Source organism: Leguminivora glycinivorella, chromosome 21, assembly GCF_023078275.1.
Source record: "Leguminivora glycinivorella isolate SPB_JAAS2020 chromosome 21, LegGlyc_1.1, whole genome shotgun sequence".
Taxonomy (NCBI): domain Eukaryota; kingdom Metazoa; phylum Arthropoda; class Insecta; order Lepidoptera; family Tortricidae; genus Leguminivora; species Leguminivora glycinivorella.
The window spans coordinates 4,099,108-4,118,558 of NC_062991.1; the positions used below are offsets into that span (position 1 = coordinate 4,099,108).

Sequence of the window (19,451 nt, forward strand, 5' to 3'; positions counted from 1 at the left end):
ATATTAATAAACCTTAAAGTTTTATTAACAAAGCTTACCCACAGTACAAGCTTTGCTTAGTTTGAGGCTAGGTTGATCTGTGTAAGGTGTCCCCCAATATTTATTTATTTATTCAGAAACATATCTGCCGTTCAATTGTTAAATTATTCAGGGAGCACCGCAGCTGTGATTACGGTAACATGCCAAAGTATGTAAAAATACTTTCCCTTATGTGACAAAGAGTAGCCTATGTCACTCTCCATCCTTTTAACTATCTCCACTTATAAAATCACGTCAATTCATCGCTCCGTTTTGCCGTGAAAGACGGACGGACAAACAAACAGACACACACACACACTTTCCCATTTATAATATAACAAATTATACGTTTGTAAGGAGAATCTAAAGATCATTATTCCGTATTAAGTAAATAATGTTATCTGAACAGACGCAAACTCGCCGTGAAACCGAAACAAAGTTATTCGTCATCGAAGAATTATTAATTTTATTAACTCAATTGGTATATGTTTGTTTTTCCGTCACTGTAAGGCTGTGGGCTGGACGCACGCAGCGGGTGGCGACGAGCGGGGCGGGAAGCGGACGCTATTCATGTCGAAAACAGGACCATTCAATTCTATATAATAGTAGAGGTATAATCGTGTCTTTCTAGCCATCTAGCCAGAAAAGCTAGTTGCTATGAGGCGGGCCGTATGCCTGTTTGCTATAGTTTGATATAAAAAAGTGTACCAATTCTATAGGCCAGACATAAAATGGGTAGATTTAAACGAGACCTTCTTATAGATAAATAAATATTGGGGACACCTTACACAGATCAACTTAGCCCCAAACTAAGCAAAGCTTGTACTATAGGTGCTAAGTAACGATATACATACTTAAATAGATAAATATATACATAGAAAACATCCATGACCCAGGAACAAATATCTGTGCTCATCACACAAATAAATGCCTTTACCGGGATTCGCACCTGGGACCGCAGATTAACAGGCAGGGTCACTACCAACTGAGCCAGAAAGACCGGTCGTTCTTGGCCGCTTAACGTGCCGCCCGTCGCCCCGCTTACCGCTCTGCCTTCCACGTGCGTTCAGTCCACGACCTGAACGATAGTGTAAACACTTTTTTTTTTTTAGGTAATTACAAACATAAATCTCTAATTAATTGACATAGTATCGTTAAACCAATAAGGTTTGTCTCGATACCTACCTCGATACTTACGTAGCCGGATAGCACAAACGCTCACGAAACGAAACGCTCGTATATCGTTCTTGCATATTGGCGCGACAGAGCCAGACTACCTTTCGCGGCGTTTCGTTTTCGTGGGCGCTCGGAGCGGAGCGTGCAGCGTGGCGGGCGAGCGTACGTCCACCCTATACAGCGTCGACTCAGGACACTTGTATGAGCTTCAATTGTTTGACACGCCGGACGCCCCGCTCCGCTACACGCCCAATAAGCGCGTGCACTCAAGCCTTACACTTATGTTGCATCGTGTTTTTTTTTTCTATATAAATATTTCAGATAAAAACGGCATTCTTCCTTGGAGCAGAGGCGATAAGTTTTCAAGATTGGAGGTTCGGATTTTGTGATGTTTTCACCAGAAATCAAGCAGGTATGTTGTACGTTCATATTGTTCATCAGATAAATGTTTTGCATATATTCGATGCATTAATGTAAAAAAAGTATTTGGGCCATTTTTTCAAAGTTGTCCACCCCACTTTCTTTTGAAGTTGGAAATTTGTATGTTGTTTACACTCAGAATCGCGAGCTCTTTCAATCCTAATAATTGGAGGAAAAAAGTACCCCAAAGCTTTTTTCCCATTCCGTTACCATTTTTCATACATTTTGTATTGCGGTAACGGAATGAAATGTTCGTTTCGGTCATTTTTTTTTCTCCTATCAGGAATCAGGATCGAAAGACGAGTATGAATCGCGTAAAAAATACCTACTCATGTTACAAAAAAGTGGGGTGGATAACTTTGAAAACAATGGCCATTTATTTCACCAAAAGGAGGAAGTAGGGAGAGGGGGATCTTTCAAGTTACCAGCAGGCCTAGCACATGATGGCCGCGGGAGTATGTCGCCGCGAGATAGACTACCTGTCCTTATGTCATTAATACAATTAGACAAAGACGTGTCATCTATCTCGCGGCGACATACTCCCGCGGCCATCATGTGCTAGGCCTACTACTGGTAATGTACGCATACATTTTTAAATCATGTGAAAGTTACATTGCCTTGAAAAGTCTTATAATATATATCCTTTTCTAATTTTATTTTTAAAATACTTTAAATGCTAGAATCATTAGAATAAGTATTTATTTTTATGAAAATTGTTTTTGCTCCCCTTATTAGTCAAAAAATAAATTTAAAAAGTCTTCTTTTTCGCCTGGCCGTACAAAAATATTCTCTAGATTTGATCAGTATGTCTATACCATGTCTATTTTATTATTCATGTTCATTCTACCAGGATGTCTATTCTATGTCCTAGTGAGTATTATATTCTTTGGTCTATACTTAAATGCTTACCTATTAATAGTTACATGGTGTAACTTCAGGAAAGTGACTTAGGTTAAAGTGATAAACCGAAACAAGAAAGTAAAATGTTTGAACCAATTATTATATTTTAGTTAATTAATTAATTATTTGACGACTTATTATTTGACGATTTATTGACGACTGGTCTGGCTCAGTCGGTAGTGACCCTGCCTGCTAAGCCGCGATCCTGGGTTCGAATCCCGGTAAGGGCATTTATTTGTGTGATGAGCACAGATATTTGTTCCAGAGTCATGGATGTTCTCTATGTATATAAGTATGTATTTATCTATTTAAGTATATCGTCGCTTAGCACCCATAGTACAAGTTTTGCTTAGTTGGGGCTAAGTTGATCTGTGTAAGGTGTCCCCAATATTTATTTATTTATTTTATTTATTTTGTCACATATATATTATATTATTCACAACACAAAATATAGGCACATATTGTCCATTGTTAAGGGCTCCCAAGAGAATAATTCATAACATGTTTATTAATATAACAGGCAACAGATATCGCAAAATAAACAAATATTAACCTTGAAATATAACAATTAACGTCTTAAAATTTTATTCAGATCGTCATTACATACGTAGGTACATTTTACGCATGATCTAATTTACATTCGTACCTACGTAAAACCCACCAGATAAAACAAATAAGAAATAAACAAAGAGCACGTTTTCAGGCGAAAAAAATTTACTAATAGTCCGTGGTGACAGGTTGCCCCACAACCACTATGGAACCCGTATCCCATTTGTCGACTTCTACCATACCCACGGGACTTCTTAACCCATCACCACACGGGAAACAAATATCATTATAAAACGCTGGTGTAAGGCCGTTTTTACATTATCTGATCCGATATCGGTTGGAAGGATTTCAATGGAAAAAATCCAAGATGGCGCCTGTAATGTATGGGATATCGGATCGGATAATGTGAAAACGCACTGCGTAAGTGCACTCTTATACAGGGTGTCCCAAGACTATGGGACATGAACGGAAAGTACCTTAAATATCGTAGATAGGGTATTTTGCTACAAGAAGACTTTATTTTATTTTTAAAACTAAGTAAAACTCCATTCATAGATTTTTAAATAATTACATGGTTAAACCGGGAATCAAACCCGCTACACGAGAAAAAAAAAAACATCCTGTAATTTTGTCATACCGATCGATAGGCTTCATCATAAAGATTATCTTTCTCTAAATAACATAGTGTCGGAGATAAAAGGAAGACCATGAATTTTAACATTTTACATGGCAGACTCCTTAGCCTTAAAATTTGTCCATACATTAAAAAAAAAAAAAATTTTTTTTTGAATGCAGTTTTACCAAGTTTTAAAAATAAAATAAAGTCTTCTTTCAGCAATATATCCTATCTGTGATATTTTAGGTACTTTCCCTTCATGTCCCATGGTCTTGGGACACCCTGTATTGGGTGTGCAGCAGGGCGGGACATGCGGCGAGTACTGCATTTCAAACAATGGAACCTCATACAAATGTCCTTACCTAAGTCGACGCTGCATATAGGCGAATCTCCGAACGAAATCGCAGAACGCACTTAAGCCTCCGCCACACATAAAGCGTTTTGATAGCGTTAACGAAGCTAATTGCGCGCTTAATGCGCGCGCATTTGTTAGTTCCCGCCGGCGTCCTCTGGGCGCAACGCCACCGTTCGTCTGGGCACCGCTATCATTGCGCTTCGCTAACGCTCCGCCTACGCTCTCAAAACGCGCATGTGTGGCCGAGCTTTTAGTCCTTCTGTTCCAGTCATGGGCGGTATCAGGGATCCTCCTGAACATGCTGGCACAAGGCATGATCCTCAGTTTCTCCGCTGTTCTGCTGTCGGGGCTGAAGGCTGATGACTCCACCATCAAGACTGACTTGGAAACCATGTCTTGGCTTGGTAAGTATCCCTTCTGGCACGAAGGAATCTGGTAACCTCAGCATCTTATATGACATTTTATTTTTAAAATCTGATGGCCGTGTTCGTCCACATCGGTGATCTCTTAATGCTACATACTACAATCTTGCCCAAAGGTTGACTGGTAAAGAATGCATCATGGCATTAAGTTCGCCTTGTGTACATTAAGTTGTTGTTTTGTGCAATAAAGTTTTAATAAATAAATAAAGACGAGAAGAACAAGTCCAGTTAGTACCTATACTTGGCTCTTGGCCTTGTGGATGTTGTTCCGACAGCTCAATATAATCATGTAACGAACTTCTTAGGTAACATATATAAGCAACCAAATGTTTTTTTTTCAGCTTCTGTGGTGGGCATGGCGTGCTTCCCCGGTTTTCTGATTTCCGCTCTCCTCATGGAGCTGCTTGGCCGTAAGATCTCACAAATCCTGGTGATCCTACCGGCGATGTTAGGCTGGCTTCTCATTTACTTCGCCAAGGATGTAACCACCCTCATGGTTGGCAGGTTCCTCGGAGGATTCACTGCTGGAGCGAGCCTCACTTTAGGAGCCGTCATCATCGGGGAGTACACCAGCCCACAACTCCGGGGCATGTTCCTAAACCTCAAGACTGCTGGCGTCTGCGTAGGCAATAGCCTTGTTCATGTTCTAGGCCATTTCTATACTTGGAGAACTATTGCAATGTTCGGACTAATCCCCTATATCATTTCTTTCGGGATTATCTGCACCTGGCCAGAAAGCCCGACGTGGTTAGCCGCCAGATTTAATTTTAATCGGAGTGAAAAGGCATGGTTGTGGCTGCGAGGTAATGACCAAAATTCTAGAATCGAGTACGAAAACATGGCCAATGCTCAAAAGCAAAGGTTTTCTGAAACACGAGAGAAAACCAGCGTCCAAAAACACGTAGTAATCTTTTTGCAGAAGTTCACCCGAAAGGATTTTCTGAAACCCCTGTTCATAATACTCATAGGTGCTATTTTGCTCGAAGCATGTGGAAGGCACATTTTTCCGGCCTACGCTTTGGAGATCATTGAAGAAATCACAGGAGATAAGACTAAAACATTATACTACACGTTAATAATAGACCTGATTACGTCATTAAGTGCCACATTCTCGTCTGCGCTGGTCCGTATGTTGAAAAGACGTATATTACTCTTTGTTACTGGTGGAGCATCTTTAGTGATATTAATTGCTATATGTACTTACTTATATCTCACTGACATAGACGTGATATCCAAAGACCGAGCTTGGATGCCTTTATCCATGTTTATGCTGTACTTCTTGCTAGCAAACTTGGGGTGTACTCCTATACCTCTGGCGTTGCTTGGTGAGGTGTTCCCGGTCGCACATAGAGGAGCAGGTTCTGCAATATCAGGGTTGATATTAGCCACCTGTCTCATGGTAGGTTTAAAGATCACCCCTGCGATGCTAGCAACTTTCAAAGTGTATGGAACTTTTGCTATCTTCGGCGTAGTTTTGGGATTCTCTCTAATAGTAATTTACTTCATTCTTCCCGAAACTAAAGATAGAACGTTGCAGGAGATTGAAGATTACTTTAACCATGGACGGTTCAGTGATAAGAAAGTTTGCGGGAATGATGAGGAGAATACTACCATGTTTAAGGATTGAATAAGGTGCAGGACAGTTTTGAAATTCGAAAATGACAAAACATCTAATAACTAAAATCCATTTCTACTATAAGTTCAGTAATCAAAGTACTATGGCACAGTATAATAAAGAGTACTATCGTACAGTATGGCCACTCCCGCTCGTGTACAAGTTTCTAATGGGGTGGCAACGCGCATGACACTCTTTGAGTTGCAGGCGTCCATAGGTTACGGTGACAGCTTTCCATCAGGCAGACCGTATGCTTGTTTGCCACCGGCGTAGTATAAAAAAATATATATTTTAAATGTTCATAAATAAAGTTATCCTTGTCTACAACTTTGTTTGTTATGCCCACTCTTACTAAATTTTATTAAAATGTACCTAATTCATATCTTATGTAAATAAGTTTTAACCAAAGTTTTAACTGACATGCGCATTACCTTATATGCCGCATCATACATTATCAAATTACTTACAATGGTTATCAAATTCAAATACCAAAGACCAGTAAATAAAAGACTGACATCCCCTTTCAACGCCCAACGTTTGTCATTTTCTTGTGAAAAACACACATTTATATTCGGATGCAGTGCAATTATAGTCCCAAGATTAGAATTAAAAAAAAATAACAAGATTATGCCTTAAGAGTCCCCCAGCAAACATTATTACATTCTCATCAAATAAAATAAATTTATAGTTTAAAAAAACTAGAAAAACACGCTTTTATAAACGCACGTAAAAGCCAAAAATAAATTATGGATCGTTCAAGTTGTCTCTATTTCTGAGATGAAGAGTAAACTATGTGCTTTTAATTATAATATTTGATTGTAAAAGCGTGGGGCGCTGCAGTCGTGCTGTAAGTCCAGTTAGCGCGCCAATCTGTGTAAACTGCTTCTCGTAACCACAACATAGCTTAACTTGATTTCTCAGCAAGTTATACAAAAAGTTTTTCCTGTTACAGCTGTTACGTTGATCTTTCTTTTATGCGCGGGGCTTTGCCCCCGAGCCCCCTTTATTTGCTCTTCAGGGTCACAAGAAAACCATAACCCAACTTATTTTAAATATTACGATGATCTTTCTTTTATGCGGGGGCTTTGCCCCGAGCCCCTCTTACTTTTGCTCTGGGTCACAAGAAAACCCTAACCCAACATATTTTAAATACTACGTTGATCTTTCTTTCATGCGGGGCTTCGCCCCCGAGCCCCCCTTACTTTTGCTGTGGGTCACAAGAAAACCCTAACCCAACTTATTATAAATATTACGTTGATCTCTCTTTTATGCGGGGGCTTCGCCCCCCGAGCCCCCCTTACTTTTGCTCTGGGTCACAAGAAAACCCTAACCCAACTTATTTTAAATACTATGTTGATCTTTCTTTCATGCGGGGGGCTTCGCCCCCCGAGCCCCCCTTTGCTTGCTCTTAAAGGTCACAAGAAAACGCTAACCCAACTTATTTTAAATACTACGTTGATCTTTCTTTTATGCGGGGGGCTTCGCCCCCCGAACCCCCCTTTTCGTTACTCTTTAAGGTCACAAGAAAACCCTAACCCAACTTATTTTAAATACTACGTTGATCTTTCTTTTATGCGGGGGGCTTCACCCCCCGAGCCCCCCTTTGTTTGCTCTTAAAGGTTACAAGAAAACGCTAACCCAACTTATTTTAAATACTACGTTAATCTTTCTTTTATGCGGGGGGCTTCGCCCCCCGAGCCCCCCTTCTCGTTACTCTTAAGGGTAAGAAAACCCTAACCCAACTTATTTTAAACACAACGTTTATCTTTCTTTTATGCGGGGGGCTTCGCCCCCCGAGCCCCCCTTTGTTTGCTCTTAAAGGTCACAAGAAAACGCTAACCCAACTTATCTTAAATACTACGTTGATCTTTCTTTCATGCGGGGGGCTTCGCCCCCTAGCCCCCCTTTGTTTGCTCTTAAAGGTCACAAGAAAACGCTAACCCAACTTATTTTAAATACTACGTTGATCTTTATTTTATGCGGGGGGCTTCGCCCCCCGAGCCCCCCTTTTCGTTACTCTTAAGGGTCACAAGAAAACCCTAACCCAACTTATTTTAAATACTACGTTGATCTTTCTTTTATGCGGGGGGCTTCGCCCCCGAGCCCCCCTTTTCTTTACTCTTAAGGGTCACAAGAAAACCCTAAACCGCGAGCCACCCCTTTGTTTGCTCTTAAAGGTCACAAGAAAACGCAAACCCAACTTATTTTAAATACAACGTTGATTTTTCTTTTATGCGGGGGCTTCGCCCCCCGAGCCCCCCTTTGTTTGCTCTTAAAGGTCACAAGAAAATGCTAACCCAACTTATTTTAAATACAACGTTGATCTTTCTTTTATGCGGGGGGCTTTGCCCCCCCGAGCCCCCCTTTGTTTGCTCTTAAAGGTCACAAGAAAACGCTAACCCAACTTCTTCTAAATACTACGTTGATCTTTCTTTCATGCGGGGGCTTCGCCCCCGAGCCCCCTTTTCTTGACTCTTAAGGATCACAAGAAAACCTTAACCCAACTTATTTTAAATACAACGTTGATCTTTCTTTTATGCGGGGGCTTCGCCCCCCGAGCCCCCCTTTGTTTGCTCTGAAAGGTCACAAGAAAACGCTAACCCAACTTATTTTAAATACTACGTTGATCTTTCTTTCATGCTCCCCCCCTTTTTCTGTTCTTATCTTCCGGCACCATCATCAGGCCTTGAAACCTAATCGTAGTCATAGTTCATTACAAGACTTTTCTAAGAAGCCCAAAAACAGCTATGATACGATGTTCCATCATGTAGTTCCAGTTCATATCTTCCGGCTCCATCATCAGACCTTGAAACCTAATCGTAGTCAAAGTTCATTACAAGACTTTTCTAAGAAGCCCAAAAACAGCTATGATACGATGTTCCATCATGTAGTTCCAGCTCATATCTTCCGGCTCCATCATCAGACCTTGAAACCTAATTGTAGTCAAAGTTCATTACAAGACTTTCCTAAGAAGCCCAAAAACAGCTATGATACGATGTTCCATCATGTAGTTCCAGTTCATATCTTCCGGCTCTATCATCAGACCTTGAAACCTAATCGTAGTCAAAGTTCATTACAAGACTTTCCTAAGAAGCCCAAAAACAGCTATGATACGATGTTCCATCATGTAGTTCCAGTTCATATCTTCCGGCTCCATCATCAGACCTTGAAACCTAATCGTAGTCAATGTTCATTACAAGACTTTTCTAAGAAACCCAAAAACAGCTATGATACGATGTTCCATCATGTAGTTCCAGTTCATATCTTCCGACTCCATCATCAGATCAGCTCAACAGTACCATATTATTGTATTGTCATCGGAACTACATATAGCTGCCAATTTTCATTACGCTACGACTCCTGGAAGATGGTTAAATTAGCTTCCTTAGATTCCATTACATACATAGTTACATACACGACGACCTAATAAAAGCGTGTTAAAAATAAATTAAAAAACAAAATAAAAATAAAAATTTAGAAAAAATAAAAAAGTTAAATAGTAAAGAATATTTGCACTTACAAAGACAACGGTGGTTGTTCTTTAAAGTTAACTAGTCTCTGCTACAACATAACTTGCATATTCATTAAAACAACATTTTATTAATAAATTCCATTCAACTTCTACGTATATTTTAAAGAATTATGTACACTTTCCTTATAATCGTACTAAATCTATCTTTAATACGTTCAGAGTTACATTTAAACGAAACAGTGTACAAAATAAAATATCTACTACAAAATCGTCACAAAAAATGTATAGATAGTAACACAGATGATTTTTTAAATAAAGCAATAAGTTTTTTTCATAAGACGGATAATTATGGAGAATTCTTGAAGACTGTCAATGTGAGTGGGTGTGGGGATGGTGAATATAGTGCTAGTTATGTTAAGGAGCACATTGTTGACGGCCTTTTGACTAATCATAATGTTCCTGAGTCGCATTGGCATGAATATAAGGTATGTGGCTTTTTAACAGTCTATTTTTAACCCCCGACGCAAAAAACGACGGGGTGTTATAAGTTTGACGTGTCTATCTGTGTGTGTGTGTGTGTCTGTCTGTTTGTCTGTCTGTTTGTCTGTCTGTTTGTATGTCTGTCTGTCTGTGTGTGTGTCTAGAGTCTCTTCGGACAGTGAAGAGTAGTCGAATGTATTGAACCCCACACATTTAACGACTCTTCTCTTTCCGAAGACTCTAAGAGTTGCTTGGCGACTTTTTTGTCGCTCACATCTAGTCTATGGGCTAGTATGAGAGTGCGCACACTAGCTGGTCTGTCCACTTTCATACTATCCCATATACTAGATGTCAGCGACAAAAAAGTCGCAGAGCAACTTTGTCGCCCGTGTCGCACCCTCTAAATGTGTATGTTTACAGGCAGTATACAATAAGGAGTTTGAGTCCCCTCACCACGAGACGGCGGCACTGCAGAAGTGGCGACAGAATTTACGAAGAGTCGCTTCACATAATCAAGGATATGTCTCTGGAAAACATAGTTATTCGGTGCATTTAAACCATTTTGGAGACCTTGTAAGTACTAACAATGTCTTATAATATTTAAATGAAATGAACCTTATGCCCTTCTAATGATAGCCATACCCTGTAGCGCCATCTACCGTAAGAGCGTTAACTTCTCAGGTAAATTCCTAATGACATGGAACTCCGGTTGTCGATCCGTACTGGGAAACTGTTTAAGAAGTGTAACGTTCTTACGATATTCATAATTTTATTCCAAAGAAATAAATTTACGTTCCTTATTATGTAAGTCCTTACTTATTTTTACCAGTATGTGTATTTTTTCTTCTCTCAAACCAACTTCACTAATTATAATCTTGTTTGTTTTAATTGTAAACACTGTTTAATGTTTTATAACCAAAAAAAAAGTTTTTTGCTTGTAGTGTAACTTTTTTATTTGACACTTTTTTGATACCTATGTGTTTATTAAGGGTGGATTTGAATAATTGATCTAATCAACCATACATTTTGATTTTTGAGGCAATCAAACCATATTTAAAGGTGGTGCAAAGTAACCCATGGGGGAGAAAAGTAGCCTCGGTTCGTACCTACCTAGTGTGTGGACTAGAATAAAATGTAACTAAATATGTTAATGTTATTAATAAATGTGTTAATGTTTCATATAAATTGCAGGCTCCAGTAGAATACGCTGCAAAGATTCTGAAGCTGAAAGAAACTCCGCACCTCTTCGATCCTGCGCACGACCCTTTCAGACGAGATTTCCATAAACATATCCACAAGAGAGCTCCCAGACAGGTAGGTAAGACCTTCAAACAAAAAAAAAGTTATGCTAAGAAAAATTGCCCCCAGCGTTTTTTGGCTGAAACTATAATCAAATGATGCCTTTTGAAGAGGTAATACCCTGCATACAGTTTCACCCCCCTGTTATCCCCTGGGGGTGAAAAATAGCCGATTAATCCCAAAAAAAATTTTTATTTTCTCCGAAACTATGAAAGTTACGAATTAGAAATTTTGTACAAATATTAATGGCACTAAAAGCTATATGTGAATTTTAATGGTTAGAAGGGTCATATTTTTAGGGTTCCGTACCTCAAAGAGGAAAAACGGAACCCTTATAGGATCACTCGCGTGTCTGTCTGTCCCTGTGTCACAGCCGATTTCTCCGAAACTACTAGACCGATTTACTTGAAATTTGGCACACGTATGTAAACCTGTGGCCCAAAGACGAACATGTAATATAATTAAATGAAATTAAACGAAATTTAATCATAGGGGGCACTTTTGGGGGGTAAAATTGAAAATTAAAAATCAAAGTTATTAGAACTATATTGCGTTACATATCAAATGAAAGAGCATTTTATAAGCATCTCAAATATATTTTTTTTATAGTTTTTATTTTGGTAATTTAGAAGTAATTTAAGAAAATAAGCAAAAAATGACCGTTCCCCCCCCCTTATCTCCGAAACTACTTAGCGTAAAATTTTCAAAAAAATACACGAGATAGCCCTCTACCTGTAGATTACAGGAAAACCTATTAGAAATCTACAGTCAAGCGTAAGTCGGACTTAAGAGAAAAAACTCAAATTGAGATTTTCACTCACTGCCGCTGCAAGTACTTACTAAATGTTTTGAAATTTTGTGAGCGCCATGGACAGATAGAAAGAAATTCATTTCTGTTTCGAAATTGTTAAAAATTTTAATCATTTGCCAAAATGACTTAAGTTCCTACTAAAAAAGAGGCGCTTAAGACTGTTTAGAATTGCACTGACCATAATATTGCCCTAATAGGTCCAAAAAATGGTGTATATATACCAAAACAAAAAAAATTGTGCCACCGACAACCAAAATCTGAAGTCTATTTGCTCTATCTCTTATAGTTTCCAAAATGTACGCAAATTTTTGAAAGTACAAATCTAGTGTACGTTGCTATCACATGTCGTCAGGCGCTCATGACCTTTTTGTATGGAAATGTCGAAATCCGACTCGCACTTGACCGATTTTCATAGAAAGTTGTGTTTTATTATAGTTTTGAAGGAGGTTTCATGTTTTTAACTACCAACGCAAAAACGACGGAGTGTTATTTATTTATTTATTTATTGATTCAAAAAATTTACACAGCATTACAGCGGACTAATACACTGTGAAATTGATAACAGACAGTATTTATACAACTAGGTACATCATACAATCTAAAAAGGTAAAAAAAAAAAGAAAAACACAGATAAACTAATACAAGACAGAAGATTCACGTTTATCCATCATCTCACAAAACCTCATACATTCTTTACACAGATCCAACCAACCACTTGCAAATACATCACATTCCGGTGCTGATGCGAGTAGCGCATTAATATACCGTAGAGCGCGGACAAGTGGTGATTGGCCATGGGATACAGTACGGGTTTTAGGCACAGCTAAAAGTTGACTATTTCGTGGTCTGAAATTAAATTGGGCCTCCCTTAGCTATAGATGGAGCGAACAGGCGTACAACCTGTGCAACCAATTCCGGGCAGTCCGAGTTTCCTCGTAAGACATTACACGCAGTACTCAAGAGTCCATAGTTGCGCCTTACCTCTAAGGAATTAAACCCTAATACTAATAATAATAGGTTTGACGCTTGACATATCTGTCTGGCATCATACTCCCGAACGAATCAATCGATTTTGATTTAGTTTTTAATGTTTAAGGTGAATTCGTCGAGAGTTTTTTTTGTACCACGTAGGTGGCAAACATGCATACGGTCCGCCTGATGGAAAGCGGTCACTGTTACATATGGACGCCTGCCACTCAAGGAGTGGCACATGTGCGTTGCCGACTCGACTCATTAGAAACTTGTACAAACCTGTACTTAGAAGGGGCCTGGGTGCTGACGACTCAAAGGACCGAAGGAAGGAGGAGGAAGGAAGGAAGGAAGGAGGAAGGATCTATTGTCCTAATTACTTCCGTAGGTCCTCCAGTCGTCAGCATACCGCACCCTCGTTGAGCTCTGGCTGCCTTACTCACCGGCAGGAACACAACAATGAGTAAAGTCTAGTGCTACTTGACTGCGGTCTTTTGTAAAGCGGAGGTAATTCCCCAGTTAGACTCTGCTCTACCTTAGAGTATATTCAATTTAGTATTAGAGTTATCAGTCAAGAAATTCAAATGCAGCGCCATCTATTATTAGTTTCGACAACTTTTCATGTGACTTTCCATGCCTAAAGGTTCGCACAAGTCTCAAGTCGCGTAAATTACTTAGTAAATTTTGCCGAGAGACGGCGCTAAATACAATAATACTCATTAGAGTACCTATACTTCTAGTCAAAGACATATATAACTCCGTATAGACAGATAAAGTCTAAGAATAAAACTTACTTACCTCAGTACCACACAGAAGAAGGGCTCAGCTAGATGGCGCTAATATTAATATTTGAAAATTTAAAACATATTAAGCTAAGAATATGGGCCAAACTGAGAACTGAGGTTCAAAAGTCTTAAGCCTACGTCGAGAGATGGCAGTCTATGCACTGTGATTACACATTTTACTTTGATTCTAACTCTATAATACTCGATCTTCTTTGCTTCTTAGCACACCTCGGACACTGGGGATCAAATATTTGAAAGAGGCGCATTCCTAGCACACAGTCTTAGATCGTGTAGGTGAACGTACTATGCTTGTATGCGTGAAATTTAATATGACAGGTCGACTGTTCGTGTTAATGACAGGCGTAACTGTGAGGTAACCGAGAGGGGGTTGGCGGCACTTTCAGCGGGGAGTGGGGGTGGCCATACTGTACGATAGTACTCTTTATTATACTGTGCTTCTAGACAAGTCTTATATGAGTACCAATTGTGGTAGAAGATAGTGAAAAAATAAGATCAGATCCCTCAGAGGCAACTATATGGGCGTAGCGCAAGAATCGTCAGTATTTAACATACTTTTTTCACTTCTCCTTAACGACCTACCGGTTGCGATACAGGCTGCCAACATTTTAATGTACGCCGATGATGTTGCTGCCATAGTTACTGCACCAACGTCTGAAAGTCTTCAGCGAGCCTTGAATGATACGACAACTCAGCTGTCTCAATGGTTCGCATGGAATGGCTTAGCTTTAAATCTCAAAAAGACTCACTTTGTGCATTTTAATCTTTCGGGCCGCATGACCACGCCGTTGATAGTTCATAATTAATGGGAAAATACTTGAACAGGCATCCACGACTACTTTCCTAGGTTTAAAGATTGATCAGGGCTTAAAATGGGACCAGCAAGTAAATAAACCGTGTGGTAGTCGGGGCAGTGCGTGCTTTGCCTTAGGTCGAGTTGCAAAGTCTGTGGCTCCAGAAGTAGCCCGGACATGCTATTTCGCCAGGATAGTTGCTCAGGTAGCTGTAGACAGTAGACACTCCGGCCAAAGAACTCTTTAAAAAATAAGAATCCTTACACTCATTACACTGCCTGCAATAGTTATCATGCAGGTAGCCATTTATGTAAGAGAGAACTTGGCAGCATACTAAACCAGGGGCGGCTCGCTCCGCGATTCTATCGCCGCGCTACAAGTACATGTCAGCGGCCGCGAGTTCGCGGCCCATTCATTGGCGACGACCTTCGCGCGGCGCAATAATAGTTATTTGTATAATAGTTATTTATAGAATCATGAACTTGCGAGTTATTTATAAAATCCTGAACTTGCGAGTTTTTTAACACACGAGAAGTAAAATACATTATTAGCACCCGAGTGTAACACAAAACTTTTCCCCTCACTGTAGCGAGGAAACTATAACGCAAAAAATGCGTTTATCACTGCTTCCAGTAGTTCCACAGGTGGTAAATGATCTTTATTACTAGATTCACCTACTTTTATCAATTTTAAAGCAATTAATTTGACTTTATTCAAGGTCAAATTACTTTACCCACTAGTGGATAAAATGCGTTTTTACCCGCTGGTATTAAAGGACAAAACACGTGTTACCGAGCTAGTGAGGGGGAAAATTCAATGTTGGCTGCTCGCGTGCGGTCCGTTTGTTAATGTAGGTAAGAATTTAGAATGGCGTCATTTTGTGAACATCAAAGGAGTGAGCCTTCTGTACTTGTACTATTATACATATATTCTGTGACAAAACTAACAACATATGTTCCAAGTACAACATTCGAAATGCCGGAAAGTTAGTAGGTATCGACCGTAAATTGGCGAAATCCAATTTACGGTCAAATTAACACATGTGATGGACCCTGCCGTCAATAATAAATTGCCGCAAATATGTGGTTGAAGCGCCTAGTGTGTCGAACTTTAAGTACCTATCGCTTAAAAAAATTGGCTGGTCGAGCACCCGTTCTACACTTATGACAATTTTTTTATTACCTAATTAGAAAAATATTTTTGTGCATTTTTTATGTGAATATTGCCTAACTTTTTGTAATTTCAATCTTCGGTCTATTTATTCTCTAATAAGTATTATTGTTGTATGAATATTATTTTTTTAAATCAAATCTTGACGTGTAAAATGGCGTTACAAATATGAATAAATGAATATGAGTATGAGTGTAGTATGAATATTTTAACCATTGAAAGTTTGTACGGAACCCTCGGTGGGCGAGTCCGACTCGCACTTGGCCGGTTTTTTATGTATATCGTTGTCTGAGTACCCATAATACCAGCTTGAGCTTACCGTGGGACTCAGTGAATCTGTAAGAATGTCCTATAATATTTATCTATTGATGGCAGGTAGACTGGCGCGCTGCGGGGTTTAAGCCTGCGCGGGAGCAACAGTATAAATGCGGCGCATGCTATGCATTTGCTGTAGCTCATGCGTTGCAAGCGCAGCTTTACAAGCGGCACGGGGATTGGAGCGAGCTGAGGTTAGCTCTGATTGTTTGATTGGTCCTGGTATCAGGTGCTGAAGTTAGCCGTGATTGGTCGATTGGAAAACTGAAGTCAGCTGTCATTGCGGCCAATGAGTTTCAAGCCTGCGTAAAAGCAGCAGTATGCTTTTCCCAACACGCACACATTACAGATGGCATCATGGCGATTGTAGTGAGCTGAAGATGGTGTTGGTTTGTTGGCAAGGCATAAGGAATTAAAGTCAGCTCTTCAAGAACTCTGTCTCTTCTCTTGCCAGTACCATCCAATGTAGCCTAGATTCCTTAAAAATATTTCAAGATACTTCTCATTTGTAGATCATAAGTAATGGAGCTGCGCAGAATCAGGAAAGGTAGCGTTCTCGTTTTAGAGACCAAGATTCACTCTGGGTCATTGGGCCAAGTTAGTTAGTTAGTAAGTAAGTATCATAACATAACCTTGCAAAAACCTGTAATTACTTAGTCACATTGTTATTTTCAGCCCTCAACAGATAATTGACTGCAGCTACCCTGACGGTAACGAGGGTTGTGATGGAGGCTCCTTAAACGCTGCCATGAGATACGTCGCCAGAGAAGGCCTCATTATGGAGAAGTTCTACCCTTATAAAGGGAAGGTTAGTCACACTCTCGACTTTCTTATTCTGTCTATAGCTTCTTAAGATCCAATGTTCTCAATCAAAGCATAATCATAAGTTTCATTCTTATAGGTCTGTCTAGGTTGGGTCTAGGTGTAGGTTTGGCGTTTGGGAGTTGAGGAAAAGCATGGAAAAATTCGCACGCATCCAGCAGGCCTAGTAATAGCGATTGCTCCGGCAAAAGAGTTGGTCGCAGGGCCGAGTCCTGCCGGAGATGTGATTTTTTTTCCATTTCTTCTTTAGTTAAAATATGTAGTATCGCTCGCATATGTTTTTGCATGATAAAAAATAAAAATAATACTAATACAAATCCAATCTTTAACTTGGTATCTACTTATAGAGTGATGTTTTGTGAAGCAGTCTCCGTGACCAAGGAGGCAGATCTTTAGATAACTTTGTTACTCCGAAGGCGCTAATCTACGACAGGTACATGTGGTGCTACAAAAATGGATGATTTTGTGGTTGAAATCAAGAAGGATTTTAAACATTAAATAAATGTCATATACAAAGAAAAAGTGACCAAAGCCTCCAGTGCTCCGAGCTGGAATCGAACCAGCGTACTCCGCTTACCGGGCGAATGCCAGAACCACTCGGCTATCGGTCCACGAAAGCAAGGGTCGAAAGGGAAGAAGGATTTTGGTATACTTAAGAAGTTTATACGGTGATTTTCTGACTCTGATTAAATCTTTGACCAATATACTCTTACATCATGAATCGAACGAAGCGCTGAGTCTACTTAATGATATCAAGGTCATTGCTGGCGAAGTACTAGTATGCAGTTTAATGTTGCCAGGGCCACCAGCGTTGAAATCCTTAATAAGTTCCACTGGCGGTAGAAACCGTACTTAGATCAAATATATTTCAGAAGGGCCGTTGTCACTACAGCAGGCTTCTCGTGAGGGCCAGACCTCGTCGTTGGGCTCTTCTACCGCCCGGAGATGAAGATGCAATGGAACTGGCTTTGGCTGCCATCGGGCCCCTTGCAGTTGCTGTTAACGCTGCACCCTTCACATTCCAACTTTATAAGTAAGTCTAACAACCTCATATGCCACCTTGGAGTACTCGTCAGACAAATCTCCACCCTTCCCTTGGTATAAAGCAAGGCAACTGCTGCTGACTGAGCTCCTCCTGTAGACTTTCTAGTAGCCCCTCGTATTCCACATAGTCCGATGCTAATCTAGTAGAATCTTCGTACTTATTTGCCTAAGCTGCACACTTCATATTCCAACTTAAAAGTAACACCAAAAAATTACTGATACATGACTTAATAATCTTTGTAACTAGTATAAGGTTACTAATATCACTATCCAACTTGTAAATTAAGTTGTAAACTGTTTTAATATTACATTTTTGGCAGACAAGACACTGTTGACACCTAGTGTCGAGTAGTGGTACTAATAATTTATGCTATTTGACGCGTGATTGAGGCGTGATGGACGCTAGATGTCACTACAAACGCACGACATAAAATATTTAAGAATTTCGCGAATGTCAGCAGCCAATAGCCATTGACAGATACCTAGTTATTTACGTCGTTGACGTCTTCAAACAAATTTATTGATTGCCAGTTAAAGTTTTTTTTTCATCCATTCCTTTTTTTTAAACCAAGGATGATTTATATAGGATTTACTTCATACTAAGAATCGTACCTCATTTTTTTAGCGCCACCTATTAAATACTATCATAACTACACTGATGATGCCTACAAATTTATTTTAAAATGTGTATTGAAGTGATATCATGATATTAAAATAAAGAAATATGTCATTTTGTTCTTATAAAAAATAAAAACACGCAAAATATTTGGGGAAAATATGATTTTGGCCACTTCCAGGCTGCGAAACAGCGCCATCTAGTTTTAAGCCTTTTTTGTATTGGCTTTATTGTCTGTCCCGGTATTATATTGTCCTTGGTTTAAAATGATGTATGTGTATATATTTGTCTTATCAAAATCTGTTTTATTCCAGGGGTGGTGTGTACGATGACCTGTTTTGCACACCCTGGCACCTGAACCATGCCATGTTGCTTGTGGGTTACACCCAAGAGTACTGGATATTGCTCAACTGGTGGGGGAAGAATTGGGGGGAGGATGGGTATATGAGGTCAAAATTTTCAACACAAGTTTCAATCAAATTATGATTAATTAAAAATGGCATATTTTTCGTATGACTGCCAACTGATAGCAGATATTTAAGTGACATGAAAAAATTACATGTTCAAGTAAAAATCATTATTCGCCTTAATAATCTCATTTATTATTTATTTTTAGGATACGAAGGGGTTTCAACAGATGCGGCGTCGCTAATATGGCTGCCTATGTGCAGTTATGAAAATAATTAAAGAAAATAAAATGACGGTACAACTAAAACTATTTAACTTTTATTGAACTGAAATAATTGACTACTACTTACATTGGCAAATAAAAAAAAAGCGGTTAG

The 19,451-nt window shown here is 39.4% G+C and overlaps 2 protein-coding genes across 2 annotated transcripts; both read left to right on the forward strand.

Moving 5' to 3' along the window:
• Positions 1-1,494: 1,494 nt before the first annotated feature.
• On the forward strand, positions 1,495-6,395 carry LOC125237570 (facilitated trehalose transporter Tret1-like). The gene is made up of 3 exons (XM_048144697.1): positions 1,495-1,606; positions 4,303-4,438; positions 4,798-6,395. Exons 1-3 carry the CDS (start codon positions 1,583-1,585, stop codon positions 6,081-6,083), a joined length of 1,446 nt encoding a protein of 481 aa, XP_048000654.1. The 5' UTR covers positions 1,495-1,582; the 3' UTR covers positions 6,084-6,395.
• A 3,318-nt stretch (positions 6,396-9,713) lies between these two features.
• Positions 9,714-19,343, forward strand: LOC125237312 (procathepsin L-like). The gene is made up of 8 exons (XM_048144302.1): positions 9,714-10,028; positions 10,444-10,596; positions 11,215-11,337; positions 16,245-16,378; positions 16,860-16,992; positions 17,879-18,039; positions 18,981-19,115; positions 19,283-19,343. Exons 1-8 carry the CDS (start codon positions 9,714-9,716, stop codon positions 19,341-19,343), a joined length of 1,215 nt encoding a protein of 404 aa, XP_048000259.1.
• Positions 19,344-19,451: the final 108 nt, after the last annotated feature.